Here is a 22501-nt window from a genome sequence, read left to right as displayed (position 1 = left end):
TTCTGAGGTGTGTTAGTTAGGTGGTTCTGAGGTGTTAGTTAAGTGGTTCTGAAGTGTGTTACATAAGTGGTTCTGAGGTGTGTTAGTTAAGTGGTTCTGAGGTGTGTTAGTTAAGTGGTTCTGAGGTGTGTTAGTTAAGTGGTTCTGAGGTGTTAGTTAAGTGGTTCTGAAGTGTTAGTTAAGTGGTTCTGAGGTGTTAGTTAAGTGGTTCTGAAGTGTGTTAGTTAAGTGGTTCTGAGGTGTTAATTAAGTGGTTCTGAGGTGTTAGTTAAGTGGTTCTGAGGTGTGTTAGTTAAGTGGTTCTGAGGTGAGTTAGTTAAGTGGTTCTGAGGTGAGTTAGTTAAGTGGTTCTGAGGTGTACTGACCCGTACCTCCATCTCCTTCAGAACTGGGTGTTCCTCGATCCCAGGGAACAGAACTCTCATAGCGTAAGTCCGGTACTCCAGGAAAGGAATGCCGGCTCCGTCCAGCTCCTGGGTCAGCTCGTGGATATCTGTCTGGAGCTCTGCGAACGCTGCGCACGCACGCACACACACACACACGGTCAACTGATGTACCTGGCTGGACATACACACAGACAGGTAGACCTATGAGATATACCTAGGAAGACAGAGAGACAGGATCACAGACAGACAGGTAGACCTATGAGATATACCTAGGAAGACAGAGAGACAGGATCACAGACAGACAGGTAGACACACGACAGACAGGTAGACACACGACAGACAGACAGGTAGACACATGACAGACAGGTAGACAGACAGGCAATATTATCATAGACAGCCTCAAGATTAATTGACTTCATGGAGAAAGACAATTAGAATGTGAATAGTGTCGTCTGCTGTGTTTCTATGAATACCGTTTATACTTGTTGAATCATGTGGGAGTAGAAACACAAAACACAGAGAGATGTACATAGAGAGTGAGGGTGAGGAGGGAGGGAGGGAGGGAGGGAGGGAGGGGGGAGGGAGGGAGGGAGGGAGGGAGGGAGGGAGGGAGGGAGGGAGGGAGAGAGGGAGGGAGGGAGGGAGGAATAGAGGGAGGAGGGAGAGAGGGAGGGAGGGAGGGAGGGAGGGAGGGAGAGAGGGAGGGAGGGAGGGAGGGAGGGAGGGAGAGAGGGAGGGAGGGAGGGAGGGAGGGAGGGAGGGAGGGAGGGAGGGAGGGAGGGAGGGAGGGAGGGAGGGAGGGAGGGAGGGAGGGAGGGAGGGAGGGAGGGAGGGAGGGAGGGAGGGAGGGAGGGGGAGAGAGACAGAGAAAAGAAGGAGAGGAAACAAAGTTCATGGGAAAGAAAGTCAATTAATTGCATGAGTGGTTAATTAATAAGAGAGCGATGGATCATTTCCTCCAGCTGTTGATGCCCTGTCTGTCTACTGGTCTGCTGGGAGTAGCATGTCTGTCTACTCTACTGGGAAGACAACTGTCTGCCTGTCTGTCTGTCTGTCTGTTTGTCTGTCTGTTTGTCTCATTAGTCCAGCTGGGGCTCCAGCAGGAGAGGAGGGGAAGAGGCGGAGTTAGGGACACACTTCATTTCCTGTGAACAAGCATTTGTATGCATTCCTACAGAGCCCAAACTACTGATACATACACACCACACCTGTGGGGCTAGCCAAACACTCTCCCTCTCCCTCCTCTCCCTGCCAGACTCGTACTCCACATCCCTCCATCCGTCAAGCTGTGATGAAAGGTGGTGTGTGTGTGTGTGTGTGTGGACTGACAAGGTGTTGACCCCAGGGTGGACAGACAGAGATAATGGCCTATTAGTCAGCATCTGTCTGTCTCTCAGTAGGCAACCTGGCGTCTCTGCCCCCACACACACACACCTACAGGCAATCACACACACACACCTACAAGCAGACACACACACACACACCTACAAGCAGACACACACACCTACAAGCAGACACACACACACCTATAAACACACACCCAAAAACACCTCCACCCCCACACACAGAGACACATTTGAAAATACCCCCCCCCCCCCCCCACACACACACACACACACACACGGTCGTTTCTGCAAAACAGAGATGAGCAACCCCTGCATCCTCAGCGACCTGTTACCATGACAACTGGACAGAGCAGAGACATATCTTCAATGAGACAGAGAGAGGGGGGGTGGGAGAGGGAGAGAGAAAGAGAGGGAGTGAGAGAGATACAGTGTAGTGTGGGGCAGAGAGAGAGAGACAGGGAGAGAGAGACAGGGTAGTGTGGGGGTAGAGAGAGAGAGACAGGGTAGTGTGGGGGTAGAGAGAGAGACAGGGTAGTGCGGGGGCAGAGAGAGAGAGACAGGGTAGTGTGGGGGTAGAGAGAGAGAGACAGGGTAGTGTGGGGGTAGAGACCAGGAACTCACCCTCCTTGCACTCCAGCGCCACCCTGGACTCCAGACTGTCCATCTGCATCTGGAGACGCTTCAGTGTGCGGTCCGCATCACGGGACTTTCTCTTATAGGCTATCAACACGGCGATGATGACCAATAGGAGCAGGCCGCCGCCCCCTCCGATGCCGACGATGGCGGGCAGGGTGAGGAGGCTGTCGGAGTAGATCTGGAGGGAGCCTGGGGAGTACTCAAACCCTCCCGCCCGGACCTGCACACACACACACAAGCCCATGTTAGACAAAGTCATCAAACCACTCCATGACCATGACTCTGGTAGAATAAACTGTCCCAGAGGAGATGTGGTAATGAATGTAGAACAGGAGGAAGTGTTGTGACAGAAACACATGTCTGTCTGTACACACACACCTAGAACACACACACGCCTAGAACCCACACATGCCTAGAACACACACACATCTTTTGAGAAGGTCTACAATCAAGGATGCAACAGGGTCTCATCTCACAGAACATTAAACTGCTGAGATGAACATCACTGTTACTGTGTTCTGCTGCCCTTGGCAACATTGAGTTTACAGAAAGGACACCTGGTCTGGTTCTGGTCTGGTGAGGTCTGGGTCTGGTCTAGTTTATTCTGGTCTGGTTCTGCTCTATGCTACTGTACTCTACTTTCTTTTATATTCTATTTGATTGGACTTTACTGTACTCTACTGGGTTCTATTCTGGGGTCAGGGTGGTAGAAGGACTGAGACACAAATAAAAAAAAGTTTATTTGAAAAGTTCAAAGGGACAAGGGACCCAGCAGTCAACACACAGCTGTGACGCACACACACACACACACACACAGACACACGCAGACACACACAGACACACACACACACAGACACACACACACACAGGCCCTGGTGAAGCCCTACTGGGGGTATTGTATGTAGGTCAGTCTAAACAGGGAATACAGAGTACAGCTGTGCCCTTTTCTCCAGACAGCCCCACAGCACCCCTCCCCCCCCCACACACACACACAAGAACGCACACACAGGAAAACACACACACACACACACACAGTGGCAGCAAAAGTGATAGAAACAGACAGCTCTATTTTTAAAGTGCCATTGTCAGAAGTATGAATTACTAAAGCAACTCTGTGAAAAGTCTCTCTCCGATATTGGACATGACATTCAGCTGTAGGAGAAACCCTCCCAGCACACTGAAGAGCCATCATATCACATCACACAGACCAGCTGGCACAACTTTGAAGGGTTTTGAAGGTATTTGCAGGGAAGTGTGGAGTTAGAGCTAGCTGTCCAAACAAGAGAGGTGGCACTGCACATCTGGTGTGGAAGGACTAGTCTGTGTGTGTGTGTGTGTGTGTGTTAAAGTGACATGAGGTCATTTGGTGAGGTGGAGTGTGTGTCCTCTCCTCACCGGGACCTTGTGCTGTCCTGTGAGGTGGTGTGTGTGTGTCCTCACCGGGACCTTGTGCTGTCCTGAGAGGTGGTGTGTGTGTGTCCTCACCGGGACCTTGTGCTGTCCTGAGAGGTGGTGTGTGTATGTCCTCACCGTGACCTTGTGCTGTCCTGTGAGGTGGTGTGTGTATGTCCTCACCGTGACCTTGTGCTGTCCTGTGAGGTGGTGTGTGTGTGTCCTCACCGTGACCTTGTGCTGTCCTGTGAGGTTGGGCCACTCACACAGCAGCTGGGCATCAGACAGAGTGAGCACACAGGGAGTCTCTCCGATCAGGACCGTGTAGTTCAGCCTGCCGTTACCAGGAGCAGCCGGGACCAGGTGACGACCCTGCACACACACACACACACAGTCAGCAACATCAGCCGGGACACAACACAACAACCAGTAAACATGGCAAAGTCAAGTCAGAGACGTGTTGCTGACTTCCTCCCAGGCTACGAGGGAGAGCAGGAGGGACACACACACACTTCCCACAGTATTCCACACAGTGCACTTCTACACACACCCTGCCTTGTTCCACACGCACACACACACAATCTCTCTCTCTCTCTTGCACGCCCCAGGTACCACATCAGATGAGATATTAATTGTGTGGAGAATGTGATGCGGGTCTTGAAAACAGCACTGATTAGTTCTGCAAATAGCATTTCTCCCTGTCAGGGCTAAACTCCCGATGTTTGTGTGTGTGTGTACGTGTGTGTGTCTGATGTCGGTATGTGTACATGTGTGTCTGATGTGTGTGTACACGAGTGTGTGTGTGTGCGTTGGATGTCTGCGTACATATATGTCTGGTGTGTGTGTGTGTGTGCAGCTTGCTGTACGAGGAAATCTTCCTCCATACACATTCATCATTTAGTAGCGGAGCAATGGCTGTCACACACACACACACACACACACACTGTTTGGTGTGAATCTCATCACAGGGATGAATGCATGACAAGGTAAAAGGTTTTCTTTGTGACAGTTGATGCTCCAGGACTGGCATAATGTTGAGGATTTATAGACGCGTTCACTGGGGAACGAGGACTGAATGGATGGTAACACTGTATTACTGTAATAACATTAGCCTGTAGTGTCGCCAGTAACTTCATAATATCAATCATTACCAACATCACCATCCCCTCCACCACTATCATCCCCTCCACCACTATCATCCCCTCCACCACTATCATCCCCTCTACCACTGTCATCCCCTCCACCACTATCATCCCCTCCACCACTATCATCACCTCCACCACTATCATCCCCTCCACCACTATCATCACCTCCACCACTATCATCCCCTCCACCACTATCATCACCTCCACCACTATCATCCCCTCCACCACTATCATCCCCTCCACCACTGTCATCACCTCCACCACTGTCATCCCCTCCACCACTATCATCACCTCCACCACTGTCATCCCCTCCACCACTGTCATCCCCTCCACCACTATCATCTCCTCCACCACTGTCATCTCCTCCACCACTGTCATCACCTCCACCACTATCATCACCTCCACCACTGTCATCACCTCCACCACTGTCATCACCTCCACCACTGTCATCCCCTCCACCACTGTCATCACCTCCACCACTGTCATCACCTCCACCACTGTCATCCCCTCCACCACTGTCATCCCCTCCACCACTGTCATCCCCTCCACCACTATCATCCCCTCCACCACTGTCATCCCCTCCACCACTATCATCCCCTCCACCACTGTCATCACCTCCACCACTGTCATCACCTCCACCACTGTCATCCCCTCCACCACTGTCATCCCCTCCACCACTGTCATCCCCTCCACCACTATCATCACCTCCACCACTGTCATCACCTCCACCACTGTCATCACCTCCACCACTGTCATCTCCTCCATCAATATTACCCTAATCACCATCACCGTCATTAATATATATATATATATTTTGATAATATTATAGTGCTGATAACTTGACAGTCCCCGCCCACCACCACAGGGCTCTGTGGGAGCTGACCTTGAGGATGAGGGGGGAGGTGGGCTTCAGTTCCAGGACTCCAGAGGGGCTGAGGGGTTCAAACACAGGGTCGGGGTAGTAGCTGAAGGAGTGGTTGACCACCAGCAGGCCCTGGACGTTGTCCATGTAGAAGCCCAGCTCGTCTGGACTAGTGCCCGCCTCCGAGAAGCCCCGCTCAGAGTCCACCAGCGAGGGAGCCAGACACACCATCACCGAGCTGTTGTACACCGTGCAGTTCTGGGAGGGAGGAGAGGGTGGGGTGGGGGGTGGAGAAGGAGAGGGTGGGGTGGGGGGTGGAGAAGGAGAGGGTGGGGTGGGGGGTGGAGAAGGAGGAGGAGAGGGTGGGGTGGGGGGTGGAGAAGGAGAGGGTGGGGTGGGGGGTGGAGAAGGAGAGGGTGGGGTGGGGGGTGGAGAAGGAGGAGGAGAGGGTGGGGTGGGGGGTGGAGAAGGAGGAGGAGAGGGTGGGGTGGGGGGTGGAGAAGGAGAGGTGGGGGGATGGAAAGAGAGGAAGGAGAGCGTGGGGTAGTGGGAAGGAGAGAGAGGGAGAAATGAAAGGGGAAGAAGGGATGGAGAGGAGGAGAGAGAAAGAGTGAGAGTATTAGTATCCTAATGTTATAAACACCTCAGTTTCCAAGGTAACCTCAATTAACAGGAAACTGGTGATTTATTTCAATAATTAGTTGATTAACCTGTATGTGTGCATGTGTACGTGTATGTGCTTGTTTGTCTTCTGTGTACACCTGTGTGTGTGTGTGTGTGTGCATGTGTATGTATATGTGTGTGTGTGTGTGTGTGTCTGTGCTCACATGGAAAGACTCCGCCTGGCCGTATCTGGCTCGTATCTTGGGCTCTCGGATGGTTGCCAGGTTGGTGCCACTGATGGTCAACAGAGTTCCTCCACTGAGGAGAGAAACAAGCACACTCAGCATCCTCCTCTCCTCCATCCCCTCCTCCTCCTCTGCATCCTACCCTCCATCCTCCTCTCCTCCATCTCCTCCTCCTCTCCTCCCCTCCATCCCCTCCTCCTCTCCTCCATCCTCCCCTCCATCCTCTCCTCCTCCTCTCCTCCCCTCCATCTCCTCCTCTCCTCTCCTCCTCCTCCTCTCCTCCATCCCCTCCTCCTCTCCTCCCCTCCATCCTCTCCTCCATCTCCATCTCCTCCTCCTCCTCTCCTCCCCTCCATCTCCTCCCCTCCATCTCCTCCTCCTCCTCTCCTCCCCTCCATCTCCTCCTCCATCTCCTCCCCTCCATCTCCTCCTCCTCCTCTCCTCCCCTCCATCTCCTCCTCCATCTCCTCCCCTCCATCTCCTCCTCCTCCTCTCCTCCCCTCCATCTCCTCCTCCATCTCCTCCTCCATCTCCTCCTCCTCCTCTCCTCCCCTCCATCTCCTCCTCCTCCTCTCCGCCCCTCCATCTCCTCCCCTCCATCTCCTCTCCTCCCCTCCATCTCCTCCCCTCCATCTCCTCCTCCTCCTCTCCTCCCCTCCATCTCCTCCCCTCCATCTCCTCCTCCTCCTCTCCTCCATCTCCTCCTCCATCTCCTCCTCCATCTCCTCCTCCTCCTCTCCTTCCCTCCATCTCCTCCCCTCCATCTCCTCCTCCTCCTCTCCTCCCCTCCATCTCCTCCTCCATCTCCTCCTCCTCCTCTCCTCCCCTCCATCTCCTCCCCTCCATCTCCTCCTCCTCCTCTCCTCCCCTCCATCCTCTCCTCCATCTCCTCCTCCTCTCCTCCCCTCCATCTCCTCTCCTCCCCTCCATCTCCTCCTCCATCTCCTCCTCCTCCTCTCCTCCCCTCCATCTCCTCCCCTCCATCTCCTCCTCCTCCTCTCCTCCCCTCCATCCTCTCCTCCATCTCCTCTCCTCCCCTCCATCTCCTCCTCCATCTCCTCCTCCTCCTCCTCTCCTCCCCTCCATCTCCTCCCCTCCATCTCCTCCCCTCCATCTCCTCCTCCATCTCCTCTCCTCCCCTCCATCTCCTCCTCCTCTCCTCCCCTCCATTTCCTCCTCCTCCTCTCCTCCCCTCCATCTCCTCCCCTCCATCTCCTCCCCTCCATCTCCTCCCCTCCATCTCCTCCCCCTCCTCTCCTCCTCACCTGGCTATGCTCCAGTCAGGCTCTATGTGCAGCACGGTGGGGTCCAGGGTGTAGTTGAAGTGGACCTCAGGGTTCCGCAGCTCTGCTGAGTCGATGTCCACCAGGAGGGGAACGCTGGCGGGGGCCACGCCTGCGGGGGTCACACACACCACCTCCCGAGAGGTCCTCCTGGAGGGGGGGGGGGGAGGGGAGACACATTTACATGGATTCATCTAGCAGACACTGTAATCCGAAGCGACTTCCAAGAAAAAGCTTTACAAAAGCTAAACAACGAGATAGCCCCAAACATTGCGGGTAGCCAAAACATGAAGCATACATTGTGAAAAAAAACTAATAAGTGCCAAAGGGAAGAACCACAAGAGCATGTAGTTAAACTACTTACAATTAAACAACATGAACCTCAAAACACAGGGACACAGAGAGGAGGGGAGAGAGAGAGGAGTAAATAGGGGGAGAGAGAGAGAGGAGGGAGGTAAAGAGGGGTAAAGATGAGGAAGTGATGTTCTTTTAGACAGATGTAAATGGGTGGGTTGGTTTCAGAATGCAAATGTGTGTGTGAGTGTGTTCATGCCTGTGCGTGTGTGTGTGTCTGGAGTGTTTCTCTTCGCTGCCATCTAACACCTTGGAGATGCTGCTCCCATCTCTCTCACCCCGTCTCCATGGCAACGCTATTCACAACCTACACACACCTCACAGAGCCCCAGAAGACGGCACACATTTTGACAAGGTGGTTATCACAAACACACTCTGCATGGAGACACACACACACAATTCATAGTCACACACACACACACCTTTACCTGCAGACAACCCCATCCTGCCACGCACCCCCCTCACCCCTGCACCCCCCACACCCCTGCACCCCCCTCACCCCCCACACCCCTGCACACCCCTCACCCCTGCACCCCCCACACCCCTGCACCCCCCTCACCCCTGCACCCCCCACACCCCTGCACCCCCCCTCACCTTTTGAAGAGGCACGGCTGGCGTCCTATGTGGATGCTGATGGAGGAGCCAGCGTTGAGGTGGTTGCCCTGGATGGTGACCCTGGTGCCCCCAGACAGAGGCCCCTGGGCGGGGAGCACCCGCGAGAAGAAGGGGGTCTGGAGGGAGACGACCAGGGTCAACACAATTCACACACACACCCGACTGACACAGCAGGAAGACAAGCGGGGGGGTGTCGAGGGTTCTTACCACAAAGGTGAAAGGGCGCGGGGACACTGCTCTGTATTGGGACACACACTCCCTCACACACACCTCCACCTGCGCTTCCTGCACACGGTAACCTGTGGCATCGCTCAGCAGACACACGATCCTGAGGGAAGGAGGGAGGGAGGGCATTAGGGAGGCCAGGAGACAGAGAGACCAGGAGAGAGAGCCTAGGAGAGAGAGACTAGGAGAGAGACCAGGAGACAAGGAGAGAGACCAGGAGAGAGACCAGGAGAGAGAAACCAGGAGAGAAGGAGAGAGAGAGACCAGGAGAGAGACCAGGAGAGAGAGAGAACAGGAGAGAGAGACCAGGAGAGAGAGAGAGCAGGAGAGAGAGACCAGGAGAGAGAGAGAGACCAGGAGAGAGAGAGACCAGGAGAGAGAGAGACCAGGAGAGAGAGAGACCAGGAGAGAGAGACCAGGAGACAGAGACCAGGAGAGAGACCAGGAGAGAGAGAGACCAGGAGAGAGAGACCAGGAGACAGAGACCAGGAGAGAGAGAGAGACCAGGAGAGAGAGAGACCAGGCTCACCTCTCTGCGCTGACGTACTCCTCCTCCAGGGGTACACAGGGCACCTTGCCCAGCCTCACCCCCACCTGGATGTCCTGGAACTGGAGCCCCAGGTTCTCCCCCAGCACGGTCAGCCTGGTGCCCCCCTGACGAGGGCCCGTCTCTGGGTACAGCTGCAGGGGGGATGAGGAATGGAGAGGCGGAGGGGTGGAGGGTTAAGGGGTAGAGGGGTAAGGGATGGAGGGGAGGAGGGAGGCAGATGGAGGGGTAGAGAATGGGAATGTTGTTATTAACAAACACAACATCATCATGTGGTAGAAATGGGGATTGATCATGAGGAGAATACAGGGGACACACACACACTCATGCACGTCTACACACAGTTGCATATTTAGTAAACTCTCACACACATAAAACTCCAAAACAGCCACAAGAGCAGATCAACACACACCGTTCCCAAGTGGCTCGCTGACATGCATGATTGCACATATACACAAGCTAAAAACACACAGAATCAGAGAACGTTCCTAAGTGGCCCGCTGACATGCACAATCGCACACACACACACAGTCATACAATGTTCCTAACGAGGAGAAATCACCTCTCTCTGTGAACACAGAGAACACCCTGGCCAGGAGCCCCGGCTAATTGAAACTTATTACCGCCACTCCGAGCCTGTGCCTGGTTACCGTGGTGACGCGTGGAGATCCGATAATGTGATTTATCTAGCCCGATCATTGGCCGTAACGAGGACAGGTGTGGCGCGACAAAACAAACACGATGACTGATGTGTGGCGTTGCAGACGGCCCTGGAAACCATGGCAGGGTTATTATGGGTAATCTGGCTGGCTGCCTCTCTCTGGTTGGCTGGCCAGGTGCCAGACCAGAGGACGTGGATTCCCATCCACTCTTTGATGTTTGTTTGGAGGTGTAGGACTACAATTCCCATCATGCCCTAGGCTCATGTTCAGGGGCCCTGAGACTACATTTCCCATCCAGCGTTGTACAAACACACACACCCCTACCAAGACCTCAGTATGAAGAATACATGCTTCTCTGGCCTCTGCCAACAGAGAGTGCTTCTAATTGGTTTCAGAGGGGTCGTTGGATATGAACCCCCGCACACCCCTGCCAGAGCAGGCCAGTGGAGTGTGTGTGTGTGCAGGGCAGCGGGACTGCTGTTCTTACACTTCACACTCTACTGAAAGATTGAGGAACTAGCTCGTGAGCCATGTCAGAAAGCTCCATGCCGTCTTTGGGAGAGAAGGGCAGGATCCAGTGATTCCATGACTTGACCAGGCCCACATGTTGGACACTGTTTGATTAATGGCCTTGGACTTCTTTGTTTGATTCAAAATGTGTTTTGATTTGTTATATTTTTATATCCCCCCCCCCCCTCCCCTCCTCCCCTCCCCTCCTCTCCTCTCCTCCCCTCCCCTCCTCTCCTCCCCTCTCCAGCCGGGTTCTGATGTACTATTTCTCTTATTCAGCCATGCTGCTGTGGGGGGTGAGGTGAGAGATTGAGGGGGTGATGAAAGGGAGGGAGGGCAGGGAGAGCACAGAGGAATGTACCTCTGGAAGGTTTCAGAGAAGGAGGAAGAACCAGTCTTATAGTTCTTATTGATTGTGAAAGTGTGAGCTGGGAGGAGGGAGGGAGAGAGGGAGGGAGAGGGGGGAGGAGATGTTATAGGTTGGGGAGTTTCAATGCTTGAGGGGGCTCTAGGGAGCCTGTCCCTCCTCCCCCCTCCCCTCCCTCCTTTTATTAAGTGTAGCCTCATTTCAACACGTTGTCTTCACAGTGTCTCCAGAGACGCAACGAGAGAAAGGGAGGGGGGAGGGAGGGAGGGGGAGAATAGGAGGGAGGACAGGAGAGAGGGAGGACAGGAGGGAGGGACGACGGGAAGGAGGGGGAGAATAGGAGGGAGGGAGAAAAACAGGAGGGAGGGAGGGGGGTAGGAAAGAGAAGAGGAGGGGGGAGGGAGGAGAGTCCTTGGAGTAAAGACTAGCAGACAAGATGTCAGTCAAAATGAGCTGAGACCCTGAAGAGACAATGAGAAGAACAGAAGGAAGAGGAAGAGAGGGGGAGAGAGAGAGAGGGAGAGAGAGAAAGAGAGAGAAATAGAGAGAGAAAGAGAGAGGGAGGAAGAGGTGAGGGGCGGAGGAGAGAGGAGATGGAAGGAGAGAAATAATTCAATTACTGCTGCACTCTGAGGCTTGTGTGCAAATGAAGAAAGAGAGAGTGAAGTGGAGGAGAGAAGGGGAGGAGAGGAATAGGGGAGAAGAAGGAAGGAGGAGGAGAGGAAGGGGGAATGAATCATATCTCTGGTGTCTCCCTCTAGTCTCTCTCTCCCCCTCCCTCTGGTGTCTCTCTGGTGTCTCTCTCCCTCCCCCTCTCTCTGGTGTCTCTCCCTCCCCCTCTCTCTGGTGTCTCTCCCTCCCCCTCTCTCTGGTGTCTCTCTCCCTCCCCCTCTCTCTGGTGTCTCTCCCTCCCCCTCTCTCTGGTCTCTCTCTCTGGTGTCTCTCTCCCTCCCCCTCTCTCTGGTGTCTCTCCCTCCCCCTCTCTCTGGTCTCTCTCTCTGGTGTCTCTCTCCCTCCCCCTCTCTCTGGTGTCTCTCCCTCCCCCTCTCTCTGGTCTCTCTCTCTGGTGTCTCTCTCCCTCCCCCTCTCTCTGGTGTCTCTCCCTCCCCCTCTCTCTGGTGTCTCTCCCTCCCCCTCTCTCTGGTGTCTCTCTCCCTCCCCCTCTCTCTGGTCTCTCTCTCTGGTGTCTCTCTCCCTCCCCCTCTCTCTGGTCTCTCTCTCTGGTGTCTCTCTCCCTCCCCCTCTCTCTGGTCTCTCTCTCTGGTGTCTCTCTCCCTCCCCCTCTCTCTGGTGTGTTTCTCTCTCTTGGTTGATGTAACATGCAGTAAGACAGAAGCTCAGTTAACAAGGGCACAGTCAAGGTCCTGAGTTTTAATAGAAACACATCATCACTATCACCTCCTCTGAGACCGACAGAGAGGTGGAGAAAGAAGGAAAGAGGGAGAGAGATGGAGACAAAAGGAGAGGGAGAGGGAGACAGTTAAATTACAAGTACAAATATAAACTTTTGTACAAACTGAAAGTTGAAAGCCAGTCAAATACAATGAAAGAGAGAGGGAGAGAAGGTGAAAGAGAGGGATGGAGGGGGAGAGAGAAGGAGAGAGAAGGAGAGAGAAGGAGAGAGAGAGAGAGGAGTTCTTGATTAGAGGGTGTGTGTTGACAGCTCCAGCCTTGCTTCCTGCTTCCTCCTCCACCAGCCGAGTGCTGGGCAAGATACTGCTCTGCTCTACACACACACACACACACACCCCTCCCCACCCCCCCCCCCCACACACACCCCCCCTCCCCCCGTCACCTTGGTGATCTTGGGGTGAGTGCAGCGGCTGTTCCCGGCGGTGGCGTGCATCCAGGTGCTGTCAGAGGGGGAGCACTCCTGACGCAGAGAGCACTTCCTCTCCTGAACACACCAGCCACACTCGAACCTGGGCTCAGCCTTCAGACACATCCCACAGCTGCCCCGCAGAGCACGGCACTTATACAGGTGAGCTGGAGGCACAGAGACACGTATACAGGTGAGCTGGAGGCACAGAGACACGTATACAGGTGAGCTGGAGGCACAGAGACACGTATACAGGTGAGCTGGAGGCACAGAGACACGTATACAGGTGAGCTGGAGGCACAGAGACACGTATACAGGTGAGCTGGAGGCACAGAGACACGTATACAGGTGAGCTGGAGGCACAGAGACACGTATACAGGTGAGCTGGAGGCAGAGAGACATGTGAGACCAACAGACACAATGGGTGAACAGAGGTGGGGGTGGAGTGGAGGAAAGGAAAAGTAAGAGGGGAGGGGAGGGGAGAAAGGTGAGAGGGGGAAATAGAAAGATATGGTAGAGAGAAAAGAGGGGAGAGAAATAGAGAAATCTATATTTAGAGAAAGATGGATTGGGAGAGTGAGGGAGAGAAAAATGAGGAAGGAGGGAGAGAAAGACAGAAGTGGGAAAGAGAGAGATAGAGGGAGGAAGGAGAGAGAGAGAGAGAGAGAGAGAGAGAGAGAGAGAGAGAGAGAGAGAGAGGAGGGAGGGAGCCAGACAGACGGCCCCAGCTGGGCACTAGTTAACAGCCTCGGGACATCAAAGGAGCAGCATATCCATCCGCCACGGCCTCAGCACTAATCTGATTGGCCACGGATAAGCTTTAAAGTAGAGCCGCGTTAATTAAAGAGAACCAAATGAATGATTTAATTACATAATACATCTCCTGTGAACAGCAGGGTGAAGAAAAGGCATGGCCAGGCACTCAGCCTCACAGAGATAACACAGAGAGGAGAGAGGGAGGAGAGGAAGGACAGGGAGGGGAGGGGAGAGGAAGGACAGGGAGGGGAGGGGCGGGGAGACAGTGTTGTGAGGAGGAGGGATGGTGGCAGTGTTGAAGGGAGGGGAGAGAAGAGAAGAGGAGGGGTTGTACTGTACCTTGGATGTTGAAGGGGTTGTCGATGACAAAGTTGCCGTTCCAAACCACTGATAAATCGACTGGGAGGTCACTGATGTCACTTCCCTCATAGTCATACTGGGGAGAGAGAGATGAAGAGAGAGAGGCAGAGAGAGAGCGGCAGAGAGAGAGAGATGGAGAGAGAGAGAGAGGCAGAGAGAGAGAGAGATGGAGAGAGAGAGAGAGAGATGGAGAGAGAGAGAGATGGAGAGAGAGAGAGAGAGATGGAGAGAGAGAGATGGAGAGAGAGAGAGAGATGGAGAGAGAGAGGCAGAGAGAGAGAGATGGAGAGAGAGAGAGGCAGAGAGAGAGAGATGGAGAGAGAGAGACATGAATAGAGAGATAAATAGATATTCCTAGCACGTTCTCTATATATGCATCTCAGCTAACAATAAATATAATAACAACCCTATCTGTGAGCAGTGAAGGAGTGGAAGAGAGATGAAAATGTGCAATGCAATGGGAAGACAGGAGAGTTCATTTTAACGTTAGTTAAGTGGCAAGTTAGAGGGAGGAAGAGGAGGAGACGGCGAGGAAGAGGAGGGAGGTGGGAAAGAGGATTAAGTGAAACTGGCATTTTCAATTTGTTCCATGACACCCCTCGTTTGGGGGCTTCGCCTGCATGCATGATGCACACACACACACACACATCGCTCGTCTCATACATCATTCATGTGGAAGGGCTATAGACACCAGTCCAGTAAGTAGTGGGTCTGTATTAAACTTTAACTAGTCAGATTACACACACACACACACACACACACACACAGCCCCCAAAACACCCACAACACACCCACCTTTAACTACACACAACCCTGCAACAACACACACACACACACACACACATATAGGTACCACATCATTCCTTATTCATAGGGCCTGTGTTCACCAGCCAATGACACCATGTCAAGGGAACTTTACCTCCCCTATCTAGATCCATCTAGAACCATGGAACCAGAACACACCATCTAGAACCATGGAACCAGAACACACCATCTAGAACCATGGAACCAGAACTCACCATCTAGAACCATGGAACCAGAACACTTGTGAAACAACTTCTACCACCAAACACACTGTTCCTCCACTGTAGTTCCTCTCTAACTACAATGTCACCACTATGTTTTGCTATGCAGTTACATGGTTGCTAAGGAGGTTCCCCTCAGTGGAGTGTTGATGAACGCTCCTCTGGTTTGGAAAGACGGATTAAGTTTGGCCTCCTCTCTCTCTGTACCCCGACAGCTGAGTCTGCACCATGATCCCCAATCCATCCTCCCAGCAGCCCTGGGCCCGGCGTCTCCCCAGGGAGGAGCGCTCCTCCTGGGGCAGCCGCTCTGCCTACACTCCCTGTCTGGGCCTGGAGCTCATAGCGCTGGAGGTGTGAATAATCAAACTCACATGCAGATACACACACACACAACACACACACTTTGCTGCTGGGGTAATTAATTGGCGGTACCCCCTATTCGCCCCAGGGGGCTGAAGGAGAGCAACGCCAGCACAAGGTGAGACACACACACCCCTACACACACACCCCTACACCCACAAACAAGGTGAGCAGAAGCCCGTCCCTGACCTCATTACAACACACACTCCTTTATCTCTCTCCCTCTCTCCCTCCCTCCCCCCCCCCCCGTCTCTCTCTCTCTCCCTCTCTCTGAGTACACCCTCCCGGGAGAGCATGTTCCAGGTTACCCATACAGGGAGGAGTGTGTGTGTGTGTGTGTGTGTGTGTGTGTGTCTGTGTGAGCAGCTGGATATCCCGAGTCTGCATGGATGGAAAATGCCTATGTTAACAAAACCTAGCATCTGTAGATAGTGAGAACATGAGTGTGTGTGTGTGTGTGTGTGTGGGTCATCCTGGTATAATTAGTCATGTTGAAGGGATAGCAGGAAAACCAGGACCCCAGCCTTAAAATAACCGAGCAGACTGGAGACACACACCTCCCTCCCGCCCACTCCACCCCCTCTCCACCCCTCCCTCAGCAGACTGGAGACTTACGTACACACCTCTCTTCTCAACCTCTCTCCCTCCACCGACTCCCCTGCCTCACTTGACTCCCCTGCCTCCCTTCCTCTAGTCACCTCCTGCCTCTCTGACATAGTGACTAAGAGCACTGCTATCTGTCCTCTCCTCCTCTCCTTCCAGGGACAGGAATGTGGAGGGGAGGAGAACTTGTTTTGTTGTTTCTTTCCTCCTCGACTCCCTTCTATCTCTCTTCCAGTTCCAGTTTATTCCTCTCTCCCCCTGCCGTCTCTCTCTCTCTCTCTCTCTCTCTCTCTCTCTCTCTCTCTCTCTGTGTGTGTGTGTGTGTGTAGACAGCATGCTTTGTTCTAATTAGAGCTACTACAGAGGAAGCTTCAGACATGTCTTCAGTCAGCCTAATTAAGCTGCTTCTCACCCCAAACACAGCCTGCTGCAACACAGCACACACACAAACATATGTGTGTGTGGCTACTGTGTCTGTGTGTATCTGTGTACATGTACTGTATACAGTGTGTGTGTATCCCTGTGTGACTGTCAACTGTATGTGTGTGTATCTATGTGCCTATACTGTATACAGTTCATGTGTCTGTGTATGCGTGTAAGTGTTTGTGTATCTGTGAGTGCGTGTGTCTGTATCTCTGTGTGTGCATGTGTGTGCGTGTGTGTGCGTGTGTGTGGGTGCATCATTAATCATGCAGCATCAGGACCAGCCAGGGTGCTGATGCTGGAGTCTTCAGTCCTCCAGCTGGATACACACACCTCCATGAAGGCCTCTCCATATGCCAGCCAGGGAGAGGCCTGTTCTGGGGGGGGGGGCTGTGGTGTGTGTGAGTCCTGTGTGTGTGTACATGTGAGTTTGATGTGTGTGCGTGTGAGAGTGTGTGTGTTGCTGAAAGAAAAAATTGAGCAAGTTTCACTGGTAAGTGAAGCGAGCATACTGATTGGACTGAAGAGACTAGAGCGAGCATCGTTATTGGCTGTCGGCAGTCTCAGCCCGCATCACTCTTAACTGAAAGGTTACATATAATTCATCTTTCTTTCTCTTCCTTCCTTTTTTCTTTTCTCCATCCAAGTACCTTCCACCTCTCCACTTGTCCTTCTCTCTCTTCCTTCCTTCTCAGAATCACTGAAGCCTGCCTCTTGTCTCTCTCTCTTCTCTTTTTCTCCCTCCTCATCCCTCTATCTCCTGGGTCTGCCTGCGTGTCTCTCTCTTCTCTCTCTCTCTCTTTCTGTCTCTCTCTCTCCTCTTGTCTCTCTCCTCTCTTTCACTACCTCCTCATCCCTCTATCTCCTGGGTCTGCCTGCGTGTCTCTCTCTTCTCTCTCTCTCTCTTTCTGTCTCTCTCTCTCCTCTTGTCTCTCTCCTCTCTTTCACTACCTCCTCATCCGTCTATCTCCTGGGTCTGCCTGCGTCTCTCTCTCCCCTCGTCTCTCTCTCTGTCTCACCTCCTCATCCCTCTATCTCCTGGGTCTGCCTGTCTCTCCAGGACTCCACTGCAATTCATCATCATTTTATCTGCGGTGCTGCGCTGTAATTGGCTGCTATCTAAACCACCTGACAGGCCAATCCATGGGGGGCTGTATAACACATACACACACCTGCACACGCTCACACACACATTCCAGAATCCCCGTCTTTCTCCTCCCTGCCTCGCTCCCTGCCTCGCTCCCTGCCTCGCTCCCTGCCTCGCTCCCTGCGAGGAGAGGAGGAGGGACATGGGAGGAGGCTACATTCAAATTGTACCAAACAGCTAATTAGAGCTCCTTAACCTGGGAGGGAAATCACACCTGCAGAGTGTCACTCATCGTCACTGATGCAAAGGCCTGTGTGTGTGTGTGGGTTGGTATCTCTGTGTTTGGAGTGTGTGTGGAGTGCCCCTAACCCCCGCACACACACACACTAAGGGCCGTTCCCTTAAAGACATGCTAACCCAGCCATGCCGCTAACACACTAATCACACGGCATGCTAACATGCTAAGAACACACCACGCTAACTAGCTCCTAATGGCTGTAATTAGGCAGCTCTGATTGGACCGTGGGCATGAGCAGGTCTCTCTGTAAGGACTGACAGCTGTGTGTGTGTGTGTGTGTGTGTGTACCAGGAGTGACAGCTGTTCCAGTTGCTGGCAGACACAGTCACACGCGTGTACTCTCCCCTTCTTACCGTGCTCTTCTGACACTGGATGCTGGAGCTGTTGAAGCGCAGGGCGGGCACGGTGTGGGAGCTGCCCTGGATCAGGAACACACACTGGTAGTTCCTTTGGGCCGACTGGGGCTGGGGCAGGTTCCTGGCCAACAGCGTGATGGGCCGCAAGCTGCCCACCGGCACATAGATCTGGGGGGAGGGCAGGAGCTGGGGGCACTCCTGGGGGAGGGGGAGGGGAGGGAGGGAGGAGAGGGGAGGCAGAGTCAGATACATGTACAGGGGTCACACACTCGTTTATTGAAGTGGGGATGAGAGTCAGGAGGTTACATCCCAGAGGAGAAGGAAGAGGGGAGGGGGAGGAGGGAGGTGTGGGGGGGAGGGAGAGGAGAGTGGGGGAGGAGAGGGAAGAGGGGGGAGGAGAGGGAAGAGGGGAGGAGGGAGGTGTGGGGGGGAGGGAGAGGGGGGGAGGAGAGGGAAGAGGGGAGGGGGAGGTGTAGGGTGGGGGGGATTTGCAGGAACACAATGTTTTGTAAACACGTGCATACACACATACACGAACACAACCTTCTTTCCATCACTACCCCTCCCTCCCTCCCTCCCTCCCTCCCTAACCCTCCCTCCCTCCCTCCCTAACCCTCCCTCCCTAACCCTCCCTCCCTCCCTCCCTAACCCTCCCTCCCTCCCTCACCCTCCATCCCTCCCTCCCTAACCCTCCCTCCCTCCCTCCCTAACCCTCCCTCCCTCCCTAACCCTCCCTCCCTCCCTCCCTCCCTAACCCTCCCTCCCTCCCTCCCTAACCCTCCCTCCCTCCCTAACCCTCCCTCCCTCCCTAACCCTCCCTCCCTCCCTCCCTCCCTAACCCTCCCTAACCCTCCCTCCCTCCCTCCAGTGTGTTGTGTGTTTAGCTCAGTCTCAGGCATGCCCCTCTGGTGTTGGCACAGAACACACCAGCTCTGCCAACATCACTGATCCTCTTCCTCGTTCCCTCTGTCTCTCTCTCCCTCTGTGTCTCTCCCTCTCTCCCTCTGTGTCTCTCTCTCTCTCCCTCTGTGTCTCTCCCTCTCTCCCTCTGTCTCTCTCTCTGTGTATCTCCCTCTCTCCCTCTGTGTCTCTCCCTCTCTCTCTCTCTCTCTCTCCCTCTGTGTCTCTCCCTCTCTCCCTCTGTGTCTCTCCCTCTCTCCCTCTGTCTCTCTCTCTCTCTCTGTGTCTCTCCCTCTCTCCCTCTGTGTCTCTCCCTCTCTCCCTCTGTCTCTCCCTCTGTCTCTCCCTCTGTGTCTCTCTCTCTCTGTCTCTCTCGCTCCCTCTGTTTTTCTCTACCTTGCTCACCCTCTGTCTCTCTCCATCCTTTTTTCTGTCTCTCCTCCTCTTTCCCTCTGTGTCTTTCTCTCTATCCATCTCTCTGTCTCTCACTTTCTTTATCCTCCCTCCCTCCCTCCCTCCCTCCCTCCGGTGATGTCTGAGGTAGCGCTGGTGTGTGAGGCAGGGCTGGTTGTGGTGAGGTTACACAGTGAGGCAGGTTACACAGAGAGGCAGGTTACACAGTGAGGCAGGTTACACAGTCAGGCAGGTTACGCAGTGAGGCAGGTTACGCAGTGAGGCAGGTTACGCAGTGAGGCAGGTTACGCAGTGAGGCAGGTTACGCAGTGAGGCAGGTTTCACAGTGAGGCAGGTTACACAGTGAGGCAGGTTACACAGAGAGGCAGGTTACACAGTGAGGCAGGTTACGCAGTGAGGCAGGTTTCACAGTGAGGCAGGTTACGCAGTGAGGCAGGTTACGCAGTGAGGCAGGTTACGCAGTGAGGCAGGTTACGCAGTGAGGCAGGTTACGCAGTGAGGCAGGTTACACAGTGAGGCAGGTATCACAGTGAGGCAGGTTACACAGTGGGGCAGGTTACACAGTGAGGCAGGTTACGCAGTGAGGCAGGTTACGCAGTGAGGCAGGTTACGCAGTGAGGCAGGTATCACAGTGAGGCAGGTATCACAGTGAGGCAGGTTTCACAGTGAGGCAGGTTACACAGTGAGGCAGGTTACACAGTGAGGCAGGTTACACAGTGAGGCAGGTTACACAGTGAGGCAGGTTACACAGTGAGGCAGGTTACACAGTGAGGCAGGTTACGCAGTGAGGCAGGTTACGCAGTGAGGCAGGTTACGCAGTGAGGCAGGTATCACAGTGAGGCAGGTTTCACAGTGAGGCAGGTTACACAGTGAGGCAGGTTACGCAGTGAGGCAGGTTACGCAGTGAGGCAGGTTACGCAGTGAGGCAGGTATCACAGTGAGGCAGGTTACACAGTGAGGCAGGTTACGCAGTGAGGCAGGTATCACAGTGAGGCAGGTTTCACAGTGAGGCAGGTTACACAGTGAGGCAGGTTACACAGTGAGGCAGGTTACACAGTGAGGCAGGTTACACAGTGAGGCAGGTTACACAGTGAGGCAGGTTACACAGTGAGGCAGGTTACACAGTGAGGCAGGTTACACAGTGAGGCAGGTTACACAGTGAGGCAGGTTACACAGTAGGGAGTCTCCTGTCTGAGATCCTGATTCAGGGGGACTCAGTAGCTGCTGGAACTGGTGGGTACCTGCCAGGTTAGACTGACCAATAAAGACCTCAAATCAAATCATCAAATCAAATCTCTCCTCTCTCTTCTTCCCTCTCCCTCTCCTCCCTCTCTCTCTCTCCTCTCTCTTCTTCCCTCTCCCTCTCCTCCCTCTCCCTCTCTCTCTCCCAGCTGGCAGTGAAGGTTGCGTGGGCCGCAGTCTTGGAACGATAAACTCAGAAAACAAACAAACAAACACATGGGCAGAGAGTGATGAGGAGTGATGGAGAGGGATGAGAGAAAGAGGGATGGATCTAGATTGTAAAGGGAGGAAAGGAGGAAGGGGGAGGAGAGGAGGGGGGCAGAGAAGAGGAGGGGGGGATGAGAGGGGGTTTTGCTGGTGTGATGATACATCTCTCTGGAGAGATACTCAGAGTGATCTCAATCTGTGATCGTCTGCTTTTGTCTGTCCCTGTGCAACTCTCAGACACAGACACTCTCCAACAGGTCAGGTCTCTGTGTGTGTGTGTCTGTCTCTATGTGTGTGTCTTTGTGTCTCTATGTGTGTCTGTGTGTGTGTGTGCTATAGCGTGTATATTTAAAGATAATAACTATCTGATGTTACCTGCATAACGACACAGGTCACCCTCCTTTCCCTCCTCCCTATCCTGTCTTCTTATATATCTATCCTACCGCTTTCTCCGTCTCTCTCTCTCTTTCTCTCTCACACCATTAAGCTAAAAGCCACCCAGAGAGAAGGCTATGAAGATTTAACGCAGTCAGTGCTTCAGACCTCCAGCTAGCTCCATGGCAGGGGGGAGCGGTGGGGCTGCAGCCCCAGGCAGGTGCAGCGTGAGGTGGGTAAGCATGGTGGCAGGCTCCCAGGGGAGAGCAGCCCCACTCAGCTACAGGACGGAGCAGGCTCTGGGGATGGAGGGATGAGATGATGGATAGATGAGAGGATGAAAGAGGGTAAGCTGATGGGATTGGTGTTTTCCTTAGGGGGGGACACAGGGTTAGAGTTGCAGGAGGTGTGAGTGTCATGTGTGTCTGTGTAGGAGAGAATCTGTCTGTCTGGGATAGGGGTGTGTGAGTGTGTGTGAGAGAGTCTGGGGCAGGAGGCCACAGGGGAGAGAGAGGGGGGGGAGAGAGAGGGTAGAGAGGGAGAGAGAGTGAGAGCGAGAGAGGGAGGGAGAGCGAGAGAGCGAGGGAGAGAGCAAGAGATAGAGAGAGAGGGAGAAAGAGAGAGGGAGGGAGCGAGAGAGAGAGCGAGAGAGAGCGAGAGCGAGAGAGAGAGAGAGAGAGAGGGAGTTGGGTCTGTGGAGCTTGGAGGACTGTCTGATCATGGCAGGTCTCACACCACGTCAGAAACCCCACAAACTCCAGAAACACCATTCCAAAAACACCACCCAAGAAACACCATTGTAGAAACACCACCCAAGAAACCAATGTTGTAGAAAGCAACATCTCGCTCTGTCCTTGAACCTCCCCTTGTCACGGCAGAGCGTCTGACCCCTCACTCCACCACGACCCAGCGGAATGTCAACATGCCAACACCCCCTCTCACACAAACACTCAGATGTGTTCCCTTGTTTGATTGCTTGAGTTTGTTTGTGGGGTTAGTGTGCTCTGTTGGACGTCTTGATCCCTTTCTCAGGGGAGAATCACCTCCACGTTCTGCCTGCTGGGCTCCAAGGTGCTGTGGACCTGGTGTAAGCAGCCA

At 53.8% G+C, this 22501-nt stretch overlaps 1 protein-coding gene across 2 annotated transcripts in view; it reads right to left on the bottom strand.

The window, feature by feature from the left end:
• Nucleotides 1-22501, bottom strand: part of LOC146252638 (plexin-A1-like) — a 98448-nt gene that overhangs the window by 10049 nt on the left and 65898 nt on the right. Inside the window, exons 10-21 of one of the 2 annotated variants that reach the window (XM_084679499.1) lie at nucleotides 18263-18463; nucleotides 14093-14189; nucleotides 12974-13164; nucleotides 9622-9773; nucleotides 9075-9195; nucleotides 8847-8983; nucleotides 7881-8048; nucleotides 6595-6688; nucleotides 5789-6025; nucleotides 3989-4132; nucleotides 2354-2588; nucleotides 372-514 (exon numbers count right to left, since the gene is read on the bottom strand). In XM_084679499.1, coding sequence (XP_084535625.1) covers nucleotides 372-514; nucleotides 2354-2588; nucleotides 3989-4132; nucleotides 5789-6025; nucleotides 6595-6688; nucleotides 7881-8048; nucleotides 8847-8983; nucleotides 9075-9195; nucleotides 9622-9773; nucleotides 12974-13164; nucleotides 14093-14189; nucleotides 18263-18463 — 1920 coding nt within the window. Of the gene's footprint in view, nucleotides 1-365; nucleotides 515-2353; nucleotides 2589-3988; nucleotides 4133-5788; nucleotides 6026-6594; nucleotides 6689-7880; nucleotides 8049-8846; nucleotides 8984-9074; nucleotides 9196-9621; nucleotides 9774-12973; nucleotides 13165-14092; nucleotides 14190-18262; nucleotides 18464-22501 lie in introns of both variants that reach the window. The other variant, XM_084679501.1, reaches the window with a different exon arrangement.

This window comes from Hypomesus nipponensis, chromosome 18, assembly GCF_054491055.1.
Source record: "Hypomesus nipponensis isolate SF chromosome 18, ASM5449105v1, whole genome shotgun sequence".
Lineage (NCBI taxonomy): Eukaryota > Metazoa > Chordata > Actinopteri > Osmeriformes > Osmeridae > Hypomesus > Hypomesus nipponensis.
This window is presented reverse-complemented; position numbering and strand designations above follow the sequence as displayed.